This window comes from Schistocerca serialis, chromosome 4 (genome assembly GCF_023864345.2).
Source record: "Schistocerca serialis cubense isolate TAMUIC-IGC-003099 chromosome 4, iqSchSeri2.2, whole genome shotgun sequence".
Lineage (NCBI taxonomy): Eukaryota > Metazoa > Arthropoda > Insecta > Orthoptera > Acrididae > Schistocerca > Schistocerca serialis.
This window is the reverse complement of record NC_064641.1, coordinates 394,895,000-394,915,127: the sequence shown is the minus strand read 5'-3', so window position 1 is coordinate 394,915,127 and position 20,128 is coordinate 394,895,000. Positions and strand designations below refer to the sequence as shown.

Here is a 20,128-nt window from a genome sequence, read left to right as displayed (position 1 = left end):
AATTTGAGAAAATGTAATTAGCCTTATTTTTCAAATTCCATCATGAATTTTATATTGCAATGGATAAAATTTACATGTTCCAGGAACTCTTGAAGCTTTTCTGCACCATGTGACCAAACCACAAATTGTTGTTAGAAAGACATTGGTTTCAACTTTGGCTCAAAGTGTTCCATGTATAGGTTCACCATGACAGGCGATATTAGACTACACATTCCCACACCATAGGATTGTTCATAATACTTTCTCTAAAACAGGAAATAAGTTGATGTCAGAATGTGCCTAAAAATTCTGTGAACAATTGTTGAACTTTTCTGTGATTAGTTCCAACAAATCAGAAAGTGGAGCTCTCATAAAGAAGGAGATTACATCAAAACTGATCATAATATCCATATCCTGTAGCCACAGTTGACTGAGGTGATGTACAAAGTCAGCAGAGTTGGGAATGTGGTGGTTGCACTTCCCCACATAATCTTGGAGAATGAGTTTCAGATACATTGCCAGCTGCTATGTAAGTGTGCCATTGTTACTCTTATGGGTGTTAAGAAGAATTTCTTTCTTGTGTACCTTAAGAAGTCCATATGCTTGAGTTGGCACTGCTGCTCATGTGTTGAGAACCTCAGTGAGAAGTGTCATCATCTTCCTCTTGATTTTGTTCATAGGATTGACATCTATCTGTCTGTAACCACTGTCATTCAAAAAATTGAAAGTCTTCTTATTGTAGTCCACATGTAACATTAGGTCAGTAGCATTACCCTTGTCAGCTGGTAAAACTACAGTTTCCTTGTACCCACTCAGATTTCTCGGTGCTACTCATTCTCTCTTGGACATGTTGGAGCTTAACATTGGCACCTTGGAAAGTGCTGTATAGGCTTCATGGCAGACCTCATCTGCTGCTTCCGAGAGAAGTTACAATATGCTCCATGTAGTTGATGTAATCTGCTATTGGTAGGATTTTTTGAGTTGGTTTAAAGTTTAGCCCTTTGGCAAGAAACTTTGCTGTTTCTTTGTCCAGATGTTTGTTAGTGAGATTAATTATTAATTACTGTACAGCTGTCTGTATATTTTAGCTTTTTGTGCAAGTGATCGAATTTTGCTTTTTGGCACGCAGACATTTTCAGCTGCATTGATTCTGCTCATGACCAGCTAATAGTGTCACCCCACTCAAAAGAATCTGCAGAGAGTGTACCTGACATGTAAGGATGGAAATGAAACAACTCAGTCCCTTGTTTCATGTGGCTATCGTCTGCTCAATGTTTTACCTGTATTGCGTGTTGCCGTCTTTGTCATAAGGCTGTTTAAATGTAAGAGTATTCTCTTACATTACTCTTAATCTTATAAATCATCCGCTGAATACATAACTAAATAAATTAAATTTAATTAAAATATTACTGTGTAGACTGAGTGAGACTTTCCTTCTCAGGACTTTAGTACCATCAAATTATTTTGCCATACAAATACGTGACCACCTGCTCAGTACATTAAAGTCGTACGTAGACCATTGAAGCAACAGTATTTTCTTTTCTATGGAGAGATAAACTTAGGTCAGAGTTAGTACACACTGAAGGAAGAAATAATTGCAACAGCAAGGATGAGTTGTGCAACATAAATGAAAGTTGGTAGGCATGCTTTTACATCTGAAAGATGATGTCTATTCAAATTCCATGCCAGTCACATAACAGTGGAACCAGTAGTACCACTATGAAGATGAAAATCAGATTTGTTTTAAAAATGTGTTGTAACAGTCATGAGCATTAGTTCCCTTCGAGATTGGACGTGGTGAGTGGATGTTATTCAAGAGTGCCTTTAAGGCAATAAAGATGCCTTTGTCAACACCTCATTGAGCTTGAATGAGGTCATATAATATGGCTACAATAAGCTGGATATTCTTTCTGTAATATTGCAGATAGAGTTGGCAGGAATGTAGCCACTGTATATGATTACTGGCAACAGGTATCACGAGAATGTATGGTCGCAAAAGGACCGGTCTCTGGATGGTCACATGACATTACCAACAGGGAAGACTATCGTGTTCGGTGTATAGCTCTGGCACATCATGCTGTTTCTGCAGCAGGAATTTGAGCAGCAGCTGGCATCACAGTGGCACAATGAACTGTTACAAGTCAATTACTTCAAGGACAGCTCAAAGCCAAGTGCCCTGTAGCATGCATTCCATTGACCCAAAACCACTGTCATTTGCAGCTCCAGTGGTGTTAAGTGATAACTCATTGGAGGACAAGGTGGAGGTCTGTTGTGTTTTCTAGTGAAAGGTGGTTGTGCCTTGGTACCATTGAGGGCCTTGTGATGGTTAGAAGGAGACCACTTTAGGTTCTATAACCAATCTGTCTGTGGGCTAAGCTCTCTGGACTAACACATGGAGTTATGATTTAAGATGCAATTTTGTATGACAGCAGGAGCACTCTTGTTATCCCACACATCCTGAATGCAAATTAGTACATCAGTTTGGTGATGTGACCTGTGGTGATGCCATTCATGAACAGCATTGCAGGGAGTGTTTTCCGACAGGATAACACTCCACCACGTACCGCCGTTGTAACCCAACATGCTCTACAGAGTGTCAAAATGTTGCCTTGGCCTGCTTGATCACCAGATTTGTCTCCATATGGGAGACATAAGGGATGTTATTGGATGACATCCACAAACAGCATTAACTGACGCTGTTTTGGCCAAGCAAGTGCAACAGACATGGACCTCCATCCCACAAACTGACTTTCAGCACCTGCAAGACATAATGCATGCAAGTTTGCATGCTTGCATTCAACATTGTGGTGGTTACACAAGTTATTAATGTACCAGCGTTTCACATTTGCAGTGGCTTATCTTGCACTAATATTAACCTGTGATCTTGCAATGTTAATCATTTAAATATGATTCTGAAGCAGTGTTGTAAATATTGTATCCTATTACTACAAATGGTCAAGACAGACCCATCAGAACATAGGTACATTCCTTCCTCATTCTTGTTTGTCCAATTTTATGCTGTTTACATTTGTTGGACTCCTCCTTGTATAGTGATTCCCAGTCTTACTATCAGATTGAAAGCCTTTCCTTTCATCAGTCATCAATTGGGAGTGGCATACTGGTTGGTGCACTAGACTCACATTCTGGAGAATGATGGTTCAAATCCATAACTGACCATCCAGATTTAGATTTCCCAAGATTTCTTTAAATTGATCCCTGAAAATACTGGAATATTTCCTTTGAAAGGTCACGGCTGATTTCCTTCTTCATCCTTAAAAAATAACCTGAGCTTGTGTTCTGTCTCTAATGGCCTCATTGTCAATGAGACATTAAGCCCTAATCATCAGGTCACATATCATTTTTTTGTAGCTTCCATAAGAATGTGGCAAAGAAAAACTGGAATAAGATACACCACAAATTTTTGGTTGAAGACCACAGGAATGCTAGAGAATAACTGGCTGAGGCATTATAAAAAACAGAAAGAGGAGGCTGCTACTAGGGAGAGTAAACATCAGTTTCAGCTTCAGGATATCTGATGACCATATGTTATGAAAAAATTTATAAGGTCACTGAAATCACAGGCTTCAAGCCAACAAGAAAATAAATTATGAAATGAAGGGCCTTACATTTGATAATTTCAGTCATTAGCCCTTTACATTTCTCATTTAGTGGTAGTACAAAACTTTCTTAGTGTAGTAACAAAAAGAAAAAAATACATAAATTATTGTATACAAATTTTCAGGTCCTATTGCAAATCAATTAGAGCAGGATTTCAGCAGGCTTTTGGGCACTGGAAGACTCGCTGCACCTAGTCTTTACATTCCTGGTTATGTACCAAGTTCGAAAAGGAAAACACAGCTATCATACCGCCAATGTGGAGCAAGTGACCCATTAGATAAAACAAGTATGTTATGTTAAAATATTATAGTATCTATAGATTGCTCTTTGTCTAATGGAGTATATATGCATTTGTTGTCATTGTTTATAACTCCATTGTCCTATCTTTTCCAGGATCAAAGAGCAGTGGGGTGACTCACAAGGATACAATATGTATTACTTTTCTACTTTTATTTGTATCATTCAGTTTATTTTAGCTTATCAATCAGACTGTTTTTATTGGCTGTGTATATCTGAAATTACTGTATATTAATATTTTATTAACTGCTGGTGTAAAGGAAGACGAAAGCAAATAGAACTAAGAGAAATGAAGTGCTGTAAAAGATAAAAGTATGTACAGTACCCTTATCAACTGTTTATGTATAAACAGTTGGCTTTGGCTATATGGCCAAGTGCAAAATCATCACACTACTTAATGCATTTCTTGTATACAATTAACTTATAAATTGCAGAATAGATGTGGATATTTAGTAAATGTTGCACATGCCTATTGTATATCTGTTTTCTTATAGCACCAACCAAATAAGAACTTCAAAACATCACTTCATTATTTATTTTAAAATACAATAACATTAGTGAAAATCTCTGGATAAAAATTTGTAGAAAAACCAGACCTGTACTCACCTTGAAATTGTAACTGTCAACCAAGACCATAATATAGTTATTAAAACTGATTGGTTCTTCAGTTTTGAACTTAATCAATTGTTTTTCAACATCATAAGACATATTCTGATGATATGGAAGGCTGTGAAGGAAGGTGTAGAACATACACAGGTGCATATGAGCAACTGAGATAATTAATGAGCTTTCACCTACATAGTACTAACAACTGTGGGCAAAAACAACAGTCATCTGCATAGCTGCATCAGTGCTGAGGCATTAAAAATAGTGACATTTAAAAATTCATGGTATGTGATTGGTTGAGGTAGGCGCGTGAAGCTGGCATGGCTATCGGGATTCTCTTATGACAGCTTGACTATAGTTTGTCAAAATGCGCATCTTGAAAGTGCAGAACTGTGCAGATACCATTTAATCCACAAAATAAAATACACTGAAATACTGGGGCTGTGCAGAACATGTCATGTACAGTGGTTGTAATGTGTCAAAACATGTTGTGTCCCTAGCAGCAAATGGAATGTAAAACTGATTGACATAATCATCATCAAATGACATACATAGTAATACATCAGTTTAATTGGACAACTGTTGCAAACTCATTTCACTCACTATTCATGAATATTTTGTTTAAATTCTCTTTTTTAATGACTGTGTAGCTATTCTATGGAACATGGTAGAATTTTGATTTCTTTGAGTGTTGCAGTCCTTTTCCAAGCTGCTGTATGAAATACCTGTTAACATTGATACATATTATGATTTCTATTGCACATGTCTTCTAGTAGAACAAATGTGATAAAAAGTGCTCAGATGTATTCAAGTATGTTCTGAATCTATTCCAAGAACTTGAATTGCATTTCTGTTGCAGCAAATGTGTAACCATTCAGTAACTTCTGCATCTATGTCTACTTAAATACCCTGCAATTCACAATTAAGTGCCTGGCGTGCCTGTCGAGCCACCTCCAAGCTATTTCTGTACTGTACCACTCTGAAAGAGCTTGTGGGAAAAATGAACATTAAATTTTTCTGTCCAAGCTCTGATTTTTCTTATTTTATTATGATGATCATTTTTCTTTATGTAGATGGGCACCAACAAAATATTTTCACATTTGGAGGAGAAAGTTGGTGATTGAAATTTCATGCGAAGATTCTGCCACAACAAAAAACACCTTTGTTTTGATGATTGCCACCCCAATTCACATACCATATCCGTGACACTCTCTCCACTATTTCACGACAATACAAAACGAGCTGCCTTCCTTTGAATTTTTTTAATGTCCTCTGTCAAAGTGTATCTCACACCATACACCAACACTCCGGAAGAGGACAGACAAGCATAGTGTAGGCAGTCTCTTTAGAAGACCTGTTGCATTTTCTAAGTGTTCTGCCAATAAATCACAGTCTTTGGTTTGCTGTCCCTTCAACATTATCTATGTGATAGTTCCAGTTTAAGGTATTCATAATTATAATCCCTAAATATTTAGATGAATTTATCGTGTAGCTGGAATGTTGTGGATTCCTTTTAGTACTCATGTGGATGATTTCACACTTTTCAATATTTCAAGTCAATTGTCTTTGTTTTGCGTAAATCATTTTGTAATGGGTTTTGATCATCTGATGACAGTACCATATGCAAAAAATTTAAGAGGACTGCTTGGATTGTCTCCTAAATAATTCATATAGTTCAGAAACATCAGAGGGCCCATAACACTTCTTGGAAGAACACCATAATTATTTCTGTTTTACTTGATGAGTTTCTGTCAGTTGCTATGATCTGTGACCTTCCTGATAAGAAACCATGAATCCAGTTGCATAACTGAGACGATATGCCATATGCACACAATTAGAATAGAAGTTGCTTGTGAAGAAAAGTGTCAAAAGCCTTCTGGAAATTTAAAAATGTGGAATCAGATTGACATGCCCTGTCAATGGCGCTCATTACTCCATGTAATAGATGTTATTTTGATTTAGCCATGAAGCATTTAATAAGTATCGGAATGCTATGTGAACTGAAGATGCAATATAAACATGCGAATGCCAAAAAGAGGGATGTATGAAAGGAAAAATGAACATATTTCTATATTCATATGTTTCTTTCAGCTGATATCAGATTTTCAGTCTACAACTATCTGTCTTCCCATCTATGATTCTGGGTTGCCATGTCGTGTGTGTGTCGAACAGCCATGTGTATTTGTGTAAAAGTTTCTACAGTATATCTTCTGGAAAGGGAGGCAGTTTCTTTCATTTTAAATTATTCATCCTGAAAATGATACCTGGATGAACCACAGCCTGCAATCACCAGCCACGCACCTCAAAATAATCCACATTATTTGTACCTTCCTTACAGCACCAGTATATTCAGAAGAATGAAGAGCTATTAGTGTTTCACAAGAACAATATTTTATGAAGCCTTGTCGGCTATTTGTCAATAAATCAATTTGTTCAAGGTAATTCCTGATGTTCCAAAATCCCACTGCAAATCAAGGTTAGTGATATGGGTCTGTATTGCTCCTACTTCATTTCTTGAGTATTAGTGTGACCTGTACAACTTTCCAGTCTTTAGGAATAGATCTTTCAATGAGCAAGCAGTTGTTTGTGATTGCTAAGTATGGGGCTATCGTATCAGCATATTCTGAAAAGAACCTAATTTGTACACTATCTGGACAGGTAGACTTAACTTTATTAAGTAATTTAGCTGCTATGGAATACTGAGGATATCTGCTTCTACATTACTCATGTTGGTGGCTGTTCTTTACTTGAATTCTGGAATATTTACTTTGTCTTCTTTGGTGAATGCGTTTTGGAAAACTGTGTTTAATAACTCTGCTTTAGTGGCTCTGTCATCAATAACATTACCATTACTATTGCACAGTGGAGGTATTGATTGCATCTTACTGCTGACGTACTTAACATTGCACCAGAATGTCTTTGGGTTTTCTGCTAGGTTTCAAGCCAAAGTTTCACTGTGGGAACTATTAAAAGCATCTTGGCTTGAAGATCACACTAAATTTCAAACATCTGTAACTCTTTGCCAATCTTGGGAATTTTTTGTTCTTTTAAATTAGGCCTGCTTATTTCATTGCTTCAACAGTGTTCTAACCTATTTTGTGTACCATAAGGTATCAGTACCATCTCTTATTAATTTATATATATCAACTGCCAATACTGTTTCTTTAAATTTACACCATGTGTGGTCTACCATTGCATAGTCAGGTTGGAAGGAATGGATACTGCCTCTTAGGAACACATCAAGCAAATTTCTAGTTGCTTTTTTAAATAGATATATTTTATGTTTATTTTTGAAGGATTCATCATAATGTTCCCTATTTGATCATGATTACTTGTTACTAAGAGGTCAAGTATGTTTTCACTATTATTTACCCTTTGAGTGGGTTCCTGGACTAATTGTTCAAAATAATTTTCTGAGAAAGAATTCAGTACAATTTAAGATGACATTTTATACCTACCACAAGCTTTCAACATGTATTTTTGCTACCATATTGAGGGTATAATGAAGTCACCACCAACAAGAATGTATGAGTGGAGTACCTATTTGAGGTGCTACTCAAGTTTTCTTTGAACTGTTCAGCCACTGTATCATCTGAGGCGGGGAGACCAGTAAAAGGAACCAATTATTAATTTATTCGGGTTGTCAACTATACCCTCTGCCCATATTAACACACAGGAACTATCTACTTCAGCTGAACTTATCTCCAGCTTTCCATACCTATAACTATTTAAGTGTCCGTGATTTGATTTGTACTTCCTATTAGTACTTGGAGCTCTGGTTCTTTCCCAGCAGAGTAACAACAATTTACAATGACAATACTGTTTGTTGCTAGGTCTACGCTTGTCCAGTGTTTGCCATACACCCCTTTAGACTGACGCCCTTTACGAAGTTTCCCAAGACTCTCTAACCTTAAAAACTGCCCAGTCCACTCCACATAGCCCCCACTAGCCACATAGCCACTTTCTGTGTGTAGTGGGCATCTGACTTATCAAGTGGAACCCAAAAACCCACTACCCTACATTGCAGGTCAAGGAATAAGCAGCCTACACCATCACAGAACCATCTGAGGCTCTGATTCACACCCTTCACTTCCCTCTGTGCTGAATGTCTGCAGTCGGTCCTGCTGATGCTGCTACAGATTGTGAGCTCTGCCTTCAACTCGCAAGTAAGACTGGCCATCTTTACTGCTTCAGCTAGTGACTAGAAACCAGAGAGAATCTCTGGTTTCTAGTAAACTGCCTCATTGAGTGTTTCATGCCTTCCCAGTCTCACGATCACGTCATACTCCAGTGGAATTGCAGCGGTTTTTTCCACCACCTGGCTGAGCTACAGTAACTGTTAAGCTTTACACCTGCTTTCCGCATTGCCCTCCAGGAAACCTGGTTCCCAGCAATGCAGACCCCTGCTCTTTGCAGCTGCAGGGGATATTACAAGAACCGTAGCGAATATAATAGAGTGACAGGTGGAGTTTGTGTTTATGTCCTGAACTCAGTATGTAGTGAACATGTGCCCCTTCAAACTCCCTTGAAGCTGTGGCTGTCAGGATATGGACGACGCAGGAAATAACTGTCTGCAATGTATATCCCCCTCCAGATGGTGCAGTACCCCTGAATGGATTAGCTGCACTGATTAATGAACTCCCTAAACCTTTCCTACTTTTGGGAGATTTTAATGCCCATAACCACTTGTGGGGTGGCACTGTGCTTACTGGCTGAGGCAGAGATGTCGAAACTTTACTGTCCCAACTCGACCTCTGCCTCTTAAATACTTGGGCTGCCACACATTTCATTGTGGTCCATGGTAGTTACTCAGCCATTGATTTATCAATTTGCAGCCCCGGCCTCCTCCCATCTATCCACTGGAGAGCACGTGACGCATTGTGTGGTAGTGACCACTTTCCCGTCTTCCTGTCACTTGTCCTGCATCACGCCCACGGATGCCTACCCAGAGGGGCTTTAAACAAGGCAGACTGGGTAGCCTTCACCCCTGCTATCACATTGAATCTCCCCTACGTGGTGCCATAGATGTTGTGATTGAGTAGGTCACTACAACGATAATTTCTGCGTCATAAAACGCTATTCCCCGTTCTCTAAGGTGCCCCCGGCAAAAGACGGTCCCTTGGTGGTTGGAGGAAGTCACTGAGGCAACTAAAGAGTGTCGGTGAGCTCTACAGCAAGATAAATGGCACCCTTCCCTAGAGTGCCTAATAGCCTTTAAGCAGCTCCGTGCCCACGTTCGCCTGCTTATAAAACAAGGGAAAGAGGAGTGTTGGGAGAGGTATGTGTCGACCATCGGGTGTGATACATCACCTTCCCTAGTCTGGACAAAGATAAGACATCTTTTTGGGTACCAGACCCCAACAGGTGTCCCTAACATTAACATCAATGGCGTGCTCTCTACCGATGCAATCGCGACTGCCGAGCACTTTGCTGAGCACTATGCTCAAGGCTCTGTGTCAGAGAACTACCCCTCAGCCTTTTGCACCCTCAAATGGCGTATGGAAAGGAAAGTCCTCCCGTTCACTACACGCCACAGTGAACCCTATAACGCCCCATTTACAGAGTGGCAACTCTTTAGTGCCCTTGCACATTGATGTGACACAGCTCGTGGGCCAGACCAGATCCACAGTCAGATGATTAAACATCTCTCATCTGACTACAAGCAACATATCCTCATCATCTTCAACTAAATCTGATACAATGGCATCTGTCCATTGCAATGGCAGGAGAGCATTATCATTCCAGTGCTAAAACTCGGTAAAAATCCGCTTGATGTGGATATCTATCAGCCCGTCACCCTCAGTGTGGGTAGTACCTAGGGTAGCAAAACTTCAAAATGAGCTAAGCATTAAAACAATTGGTTACAGTATTAAGAATGGGAAGTTGAAAACTTGCTCTATAAATGTGATTATCTTCACAACATTTTTTGGTGATGATCACATCAGAGTAGATCCTATAGTGACACAGAACTGAAGCAAAACCTACAGACTGATCTAAATATTCATAAAAGAATAGCTGAAGCATTCTGTGAGCATGTATGATTGATAGAGAAATAACAGTAAGATGTGACTGGTGGAAGAATCATCCAATTCCAAAAATTCCTGAACAAGCAGGGAACAGACAAAAATGTATGCTTATGTATGAGTTGGTAATATGTATAAGAAATGCGCTTACCAAATGGCATTGGTGCACTGTTCCACAGGTTCACAAACACACATCTGTGAAACTATGATTCTGGCAAGCCTATTGCCAATTGCAGCAGCTAGGACAGGAATACAACAATCATCGCCATGCTCTGCTAGTTTTTGACTCAATACCCTCTGCCTTAGTGACATAAAACAATACTATTATTTTCTGCAGTAGGGAATACATTCATCACACCTGATAGTTTTCAACAAACTGAATCTGAGAAAAAAAGGCTGCAACTCTGTTTCTTGATAAGGTATACTATAGTGTCACAAAAATGTGGTCTGGTGGGTAAAAGAACTGTCAAGGAATGAACTAGGAGGAAGTATTTTATAGATTACTGAAACAGTCTGGTAACTGGTCCTTCAAAACTTCAGCATTACAAATGAACCATGATAATAGGAACAAACTCTGGAAATTGTGTTATTAGAAGTGAGGTGAACTATAACAGGGATTTCAGTGATAAATGCGTAGTAAAAGTGGTAAACATTCGACTTTAATTATTTCACTATCACTAGTGCCAGAAGGAATGACTTTAATTATGTAACTTGCAATTAACTACACATTTCAATTGGAGGTTGTAAAATGAGAGTAATTTTTGTGTGTGTGTGTGTGTGTGTGTGTGTGTGTGTAAGGAAAGAATACTTGTACAGTTTATACATTTACTCATTCATAATGTACTCCATGTTATGTCATAATTTATAAATATAGAAGGTATCATTAGTCTACTTTCCTATGTCAACAGATAAATACTGCTCAAAATTTATTATGCTTAATAATTTCTTCTTAGTAATTCAAAATTGAAAAATAATATTTTATTTTGAAAAATCTGTAGTATGGAGAACATCTTGAACAATAGCTTTTGAATACATTTAACTTATATATTAAGCTACCGTTCATTGGCAGATGTAACTGTGCAGTTTACTGTGTCCATATTTTAAACTCTTTGTCTGAAGCTTCAGGCATCTCAGAACATTTATGACACTCAAACTTTGAAGCAATGCAGTTGACACCAAATTTTAATTGAACTGTTTCATATATTCAGAAAATTAAATTTTATACTTTTCAGCTATATACATTAATAACATCTTTTGCAACTGTAATAAGAGTCTTATTAAAACCAAACATATTTCACTTTTTTTCAAAGCATTTTCAGTGGTCGCTGTAACATTGCCTTTTGGATTTGAAAGTTCTCTTGTACAGTTAGGAAATGTTTCTTGTTACAGAATCTGAGGTGGTGTTTTGCTTGTTTGAGGTATTCTGGAACTGTTGAATGGCTGGTGTTGTATTTACATGGCCTTTTATATTCTTTATATCTTATTTCATATGCTCTGGTGGTCTCCCTTAAGTGTAGAGCATCAGAACTGTTATACTGGGGTTCATAAATGTCAGTTTTTTAAATAATACTTATATCACTGTCATCTTTCATCTTTATACATTTCTGTATTGGGTTATCGCTTTGGTATGCAATTTTTATTCCTTGTTACCTGAGGATATTCCCAATTCTATGTCTTAGTTTGTTTCCATATGTGAGTGTGTACCAGCTTGGCCAGTGAATTTTGGTGTTGTGTCCTTGTTGTGTAATTGTGTGTGTTGTGTGTCTTTTAACTTGCATGGCATTGTATTTTTTATTTGTTTTTATTTTTATGTTTTTCTGAATTTCTCTATTCAGTTTTGTAACTAGAGATTCTTGATATCTTTATTTTTTGCTTTCTGAATTATTATGTCCAGCTCCTTATTATAGTTGTGTTTGTCCAGTGGTACGGTGTTTAGTGCGTGGGGTGTATATGTGAGCATTGCTTCTTTTTGGGACAAGGGTTGGTTAGATGATTGGTGTAGTACTGCGTCTGTCATGATGTTTTTCATGTAAATTCTGAATGAGTGTTGGTTACTTTCCATTATGATGAATGTACCTAAGACACAAAAAAACTGTGAGAGGTGATAATAACTTAATACTGTTTAAAATAGTAAGTTAAAGCATGAGAACTGTTCATGATCCTAACAAGCAAAATTGTAACAAAAGCTATATTGTTACAGTGGCCACTGAAGATACTTTAAAATAGAGCAAATGCATTTGATCTAAATCAGACTTTTGTTATGTTGTGAAATATGGTATTAACCTCTATAACATGTATAGCTGCGACTGGAGAAAAAAAATTAGGACCAAAAACTCTTTGTTGTATCATGTATGTACATTGTTGTACAGAGTTAGTGTCAAAAAAGTGTGGTAACAACAGACATTTCATGGCCCCTGTCTCATCCCTAATATAATTTTCCAGTAACGTGTAACATATTTATATACTTGTATTGTTGCAAGTACGACTTTTACAAAATTACAATTAAAACTTCATGACTTTCATAGATTTCAGAATGACAAGATATTCGTTTGTTGCAACATTCTAACCTTGCTAATAATTTTACTAGAGCATTCAAGATGTTATGCAGAATTACATAAAGTTGACCTCATTAACCATGTTATTTATTTATATTCAAATTATTACAAAATCACTGAGTCAGATTATGCTAATATAGTTTAAGTATTCTTGAATTAAATGTTTTTCATTGAGTTAATTACTTTTACAGGGCAAAATTACAATGTCTTGATTCTAGGAAAACTTGCATTTTGAAAGTTACCAGATTGTTTTTGTAATAAAGCAATTTCATAATTAAACTGGCTGTGTGATAAAAAATTATCCAAGTATAGCATATCAAGTGAATTAGAGTCAATACAGTCTCAGTTACACATACAAAAAAAGTTAGTTGGTGCTCACCGTGAGTTAGTATAATACACAGTACGAGTGTCAAGTATTCCGCTATCAAATCATCTGGTATCATTAGTTATAGAATGTATGGTCCCATTGTGCTGTACAATGTACGCCCCCTCTTCCATCCACCGCTACCACCAGAGTACTCCACTTAAAACTCTTCTCCTCCTTCTAACTTCTCAGTACAGCATGACAGTTAATTTAGCACTGAATGTGACTCTGTTTCTTGCACCATATGGTGTGGTATTTTTCTTCTGTTCGGCATAAGTGTAGTGGCATTTGGTAGTGCTATAAAGGACATTTGAAGGTCCAATGGCTGTTGCTCAGAAAGGGTAACTAGCGATCTATCGTCACAAGTCTTTAAATATGAATAGGGATCACAGTCATTTTTAAAGAGGCAGTTGAGAATTTTTAACATCTATTGAGCAATCACATAATCAGAGGTACTGCAGATTTACTATTGAATGTCATTACAACACCATGTACAAAGAATTTAAAGATTTACCAGACACTGAAATGGTAAAAAATTACAATGGTCAACAGATGATTTGTATGGGATTCAGTGTTTGTACATGAATAGATGCATGCATTATTACACTGCCAATTTCAATAGTTTTTGATGAAACTGAACAAAGAATATGGAGACATTATAAATTACAGTGGAGTGCCTTCATTAAGTTAATGGACATGCCTGGAACAATTTTTTTTTTTTTTTTTTTTTTTTTTTTTTTTTAAAAAAAAAAAAGACCTGATATTGTTGAATTTCTGAAGGAAAAGGGAAAGCAGGAACCACAATTAGAAGATACGTAATGGATTGCAGACCTTGCATTTTCAATGGGCTTAACTGTGCATGTGAGTGCCCTCAGTAAGACACTGTAAGGCGAGAAATGACTTATTTATGATTTAGTGGGGACAGTTGATGCATTTAAAAAGAAAATTGGGTTATGGAAGGAATAGCTTCTGACAAACAACAGCACCCTTTTCCCTTGGTTCTCTGGTGTTAAAGTAAATGCAAATCTGGAAGAATTCATTTTGACATTGAAAGAATTTCAGGAACAATTTTCTAAATATTGTAAGGACACTTCCAGTGTCACATGTGTTTCTGACCTATTTTCTAGACCATTTGCCACTTCAATTGATAGCACCCCTGTGTGTGTGCAGATGGAACTGATCAATGTACAATGTAATAACCATCTGAAAGACAAATTCTCTTTTGTTAAAACTGCCCACATCACCATATTGGGGCTGCAAATGTGATCCCAATGTTTTGATAGACATGATTGTGAAGGTTTTTTTTTTTTTTTTAGTATGAAACTAAATAAGAAACAGTTATGAGGTAACTTGAGGGACACAATTTTGTAGAACTGTCTGTGTTTGTGTGCCAGTTGTTTCTGCCAGTTATGAATGTTATTATGTGTTCAGTGAACCAAAAATTATTAAAAAATAGGGAAAATTGGTTTTGTTTGTGTTGATAAAAATGAAATCACACCACATGCAAGCTGTTCCATGTCCCTTGTAAGAATGCGTTGCCAGCTTATACAGTGCATTTGCAATTTCCTCATCTTTCTGCTCACATCAGACAGTGTGGCCTCATAGTGGGGGAGTGTGCAGTAAGGGAGAGAGATCCGCACAAATGCAGAAGCTCTGCATGGGTCCAGAGTCCTTGGCTATTCCTGAACTAAGTCATTCAAAAATCCACACTATGAGGGCACTGGTGACAACAGTTTGTATTGAAAAGTGACATGTGGGAATTGCTTGGAAACTTTTTTACTCCCAGTACACACTTTGCACATCTGCATATGGTTCACATTAGCCTGCTACCTGTTTCTCACAACTTCTGCTACTGCCAGATAGCAATTAACATATTCAAGAGGTGGCCAAAGTTTTACCATGACAAGATCAAGCAGAAGAGAGCGTGGCCCACACCTTTACCTTCACTCTGATATTGCATTTCATCTGTTCATAACAGGTGACATCTGACCAAAGTTGTCAATTTGAGGCAGAGATCTTCCATACCATGGCATGACTGTACAGTATTCACCTCATCAGAATGACACCATGTCACATAGTTGCTAATGACAGAGTAGAATGCCTATACTGTTTGTCAAAGGCTGCCATTACGTAACAGCATGGCACAAGCAGGTCTTCGGTGACACTCCTGCTGGCACTGCTCAGACTGTGTAGTGTGCTGAAGGGGACTGTCACATGTCTGTGAGAGAGCTGATTTATGGTGAGCCTCTACGTTTGCTTGGTGAGTTCTTCCTTCCATCTGCTACACCTGCCTGCCAAGCCTGAACTTGTACAGAATCAGGAACTATAACTAACACCTGTCTCACATCATAGCAAACAAGCCATGGTTATTTCCACAGACCTGGCCATTACAAAACATTGCTTCTTGTGCCCATTACAGAAAGCTATGAAGCCATCTTACCAAATGGCCTACCGGTCTTAAAATGGGATGCTCATTTTCCAGGTAAAAGAGCACAAGAAAGTCATAATATAAGGTTTGGTAGCAAGCTGTCAGTGTTTTTGGAGTTCTTTAGATTATGTTTATAGTTGAGTCAGGACTAGTGTATTGCATTTTGGGGGTGCCAAGGAAGTGATTTTTCTGAATGACTAATGCTCCTGAGGTTGTATCAGTAATGCATGTGGCATCAGTATCTCACACTTACCGATCTGGCTCAAAGTTAATTTTTGTCTGTTCTAGGATCATAATGACGGATTCCAATAAGTGGTTTGTGGAGAAGCCATTCACATGCTTGACTTACTCAGAACTGATTTCAAAATGATGCATACATGTCCAGCACCACATTTTGAGGAAGCTGAGCATGGAAGTGCCACCAGATTCTCCCAATAGTGAGCAGACCCTTGAAAATTGCACAGACAGGAGCTAATTATTTCATGAGCAACAATTTAAGTTGTGGTCGTAGGTTGCTGCCTCACCACATGCTTGGGAATTGCAACATATTCAAAAATAAACAGCAAAATATTTTTGACAAGTAAGAAATATAAATGTCATTGCTTCTCATTTCACTCACAGCAATTTAAGCTGCGCTCTTAGATTCCTGCTTAACCACACTCTTGGAAATCGGAATATATTCAGAAAAGTGGCCAAATAATTGTGGTGAATAAGAATGTGATGTCATTGCTATTTATTTCACTCACAGAAATGTCATCCTCTGTTTTCTAATCAGATGTAAGTCACAAAATCAAAGAAACTGATTCCTTAGTGCTCTCTTGCATGTAAATAATGTCAAATGTGGCAGAACATACTCATATTATTTTCATAAGAAAGCTCCCAAATGTGTTAAAAATGTTAATGTTAATGAAAGATATTAGCATATAGTAAGTAGGGTGTGAACAAACTTCCCTTGACACCATAATCCATGTCCTCAACCTTTATGCTACATTGAAGACTTTAACTTCAATATTGTTAATCTTAGTTTCTCTAGAAGGCTTTTACCATCAATGTATCATTAACTGACATATAATTATAAGAAATCATATAAGAAAACACATGTCTGTGATAAATCGTCAATGTATCATGACCTTGAAACAATATACTGCAAGTTATAACACATAAGTAAAATACAATAAAATCAATATTGCATCTATCACATCGAGTTACACAACATTTTAACATCAATTCCCAGTAAACCAAGCTTGTCGCAAGCTTCTCCCATGGTTTGTGTGCAACAAAGAATTTCAGCTAAAGATACTTTATACACATTAGGAAAACTTTTGAAGTAATAGCCTAATACAGAAAATAAGTTTAAGTAGCCAAAGGGTGACTGCAGCTTTCCGTTCAGTATTTTGGCTAGTTTGAAAGCACATATGCAGGAAGAGCACATGGTTGCAACAGGTAAAGGAAAACTTGTAATCTAGTCTTTGGACAGTAAGTAACTTCATATAATAATTAGTTTATGATACACAAGGAAAGTAGCAATAAGTTTCTGGTAAAACTATTGAGTGTCACTCTTTGTGACTACAGCATTCTGATGCAAAGTTACAATGATAATTTCTTTCAATGCATCTATAAAGATTCTTAGTGCTAACGACCTGTTTTCAGATGAACTGACTTCAACATTGAAGTCACAGTCAAACTAATGTATGATGGTTAATATATGCTTTATTCATGTTGACCACAAATTGTGTACTAACTATATTCTAGATTTCAGTACTGCTCAAATTTTGTTTCCAGTAACACTTTTCCATACACATGAAATCTTTTGAATGTTCAAAATTGCAACAGTGATTAGTCAGCATTTGTTACTGGCAAATAGTATAATTTGATACTGTCCATGAATAATTTACTGTGGCAGAAACCAGACTATAATCTATTTCTCTAAGGGATATTCAGTCCAAAGAAGAGACGGGAATAAGACGTATCTTTGGGCAGTGTGGTAGTACTAAGCTTATGAAAGGTGGCACCAAAAACATACATCTGTGCCACAGAACTGGAATATTCAAATCCCGTTGAAAAGCAAGAGGGTGGTGAAGACACAAAGCAGGAAAAAGATGAGACACAATTGTATTTCTGCCATAGAGTTCAACCAGAATTAAAGTGGAACATGTACTGTTGTATATTTCAGGAGACACTTTGCCCACATACTGAATATTGGTTTTCTGTGTCTCAGCAAATCTGAAGGTGAAGTCATTGTTGGTGAATTTTAGCTGGACATTAAAACATTACCACATGCCAATAGTGAAGATCATGCGTTCTGCAGCGCGATCAGCTGATTGCCAAGTTACGCCAAAGAAGTTCATGTGCTCACCGCCTGTGGAGCTGATGTGCACATATTCCACACCTAAGAAGAGGCACTATTGAACTCTGTAGTTTTAGTTTTTAATATTATTATTCCGTTGTTATCTGTCATAGTGGCAAGTTTATGTATCCTCTTCATTTCCCATAAATGTTCCTGTTCTCAACATACATGACTTTCCTTTACGTAGTTGAAAGTGGAGAATGTTTTAAATATGGATAAAAGAATAATGGTCCCACGTGCTGCGTATCACACACAATTTAGTGGCTGTCTTATAGCCCTTTAAGATAAGCTTCGTTGGCAGCCCCGGTGTTATCATGGCTCGGACGAACAGTTCGCAATGAGAAAGCATCAATTTGCAGTAATAAAATGCCGAAAGAAGAAATGCATAATACGTCAAGACTGGTTGCACAACTTCTTCTGTTCTGGCCTACCAATCTGACTCTCTGGTTTCCTCAAGTGGAAGCAAATTTTTTTTTTTATGTTCTGATGTAATGATGGATGCCACAAAATTCACCCTGGCTGTAAGTCAACTTGACCACAGAGTTGCAGTAGAAGTACAAGATATAATAACAAAACTGCTGGACACAGGTGCATATTCTAAACTGAAGTCAGAACTAATATCCCAAGTGTCTGTTCCTCAAAAGGAAAGAGTACGGCAGCTACTCATGCAAGACGATGTCAGTGATGAGAAACCCTCACAATACTTGCATCACTTAAGAAGCAAGTTGGACACTCACACCAAGCCAGACACACTACTATCCACAATGTGGAGCAGCAGACTGCCAGCACATGTGAAAGTGATAATTGTGTCTCAAAGCGAGATGTCCTTAGATGAAGTGGCTGCGCTGGCTGACAAGATACAAGATGTGCCCACTTCTGAATTTGATGATACTATTATTTGCAACAGCACCCCAACAGATGCAAAGCCCAATTATGACAGGCTTTCAAAAAAAGTGACGGCAATGGAGCAACAACTAAACGATAAATGACTGCTTGATGAGCAAAAGTGATGCTTCGTCTAATCAACTGAGTAAACTCCTCACTGAGCACAACACTAAAAGTAATTAATGACAGTCATCACAGAGTCACTCCATTCACGATGTGTCCTGTGTTGGTGGTGCTCCGTCTAAGGAACTGAGTAAACTCCTCACTGAGCACAACACTAAAAGTAATTACTGACGGCGATCACAGAGTCACTCCATTTATTATGTGTCCTGTCTAGGTGATGCCCAAGTCATGAATATATGGTGGTATCATCAATGATTCTGGGATTAAGACCATAAGTGCAACACACCATGTGGATACAGAAATGTTAAGCACCAAGCAGAAGACGACACGTTTATCTGTCCCTCTGTCCACCTGTATCTCACCGACCGTAAGTTGAGGTACAAATTCTAGATAGATACCAGCTCAGATTTAAGTCATGAGATAATGCACATAAGTATTGCTCAATCAGCACCTTCTAGCTGACAGTGGCAAACAATTCCAATATTCAAACATAAGGCACACAGCATGTGGAATTCGACCTGGGACTGTGTCATGCAATAACATGGAAATTCATATCACCAAGGTTGTGGAACTGATTATTGGGGCAGACCTACTTGCCTACTACCATCTGCTGCCCAGTGTTGTACGGCCAACCGAGGTGTCGAGCTCGTCCAGGCAGTGGCAGGTGAGTTCACTAAGCTACTCAACCAGTTCTCGACACTTACCAGGCCTCCAGGGGCTCACAATAGGTATGCCACAATACTACTCATTACATTAATACCACTGCAGGTCCCCCGCCCCCCTTTTGTGTAGGCCAGGCACTTGGCCTGAGTCAGATATGCCATAGCAATACCTGAGTTTGAAGCTAGCTGGCAGGAAGGATAATAAGTCCATCCAATGCTGCATGGTCAAGTCCGCTACACC

The 20,128-nt window shown here is 38.0% G+C and overlaps 1 protein-coding gene across 5 annotated transcripts in view; it reads left to right on the top strand.

Annotated features, from left to right (window-relative positions):
* Positions 1-16,939, top strand: part of LOC126474916 (uncharacterized) — a 408,277-nt gene extending 391,338 nt beyond the window's left edge. For 3 of the 5 annotated variants that reach the window (XM_050102416.1, XM_050102417.1, XM_050102419.1), the window contains 2 exons: positions 3,722-3,883; positions 3,991-5,478. In XM_050102416.1, the coding sequence (XP_049958373.1) occupies positions 3,722-3,883; positions 3,991-4,073 (245 nt within the window). In that variant the 3' untranslated portion in view covers positions 4,074-5,478. Of the gene's footprint in view, positions 1-3,721; positions 3,884-3,990; positions 5,479-16,158 lie in introns of those variants that run through there. The other 2 variants (XM_050102418.1, XM_050102420.1) reach the window with 2 other exon arrangements.
* Positions 16,940-20,128: the final 3,189 nt, after the last annotated feature.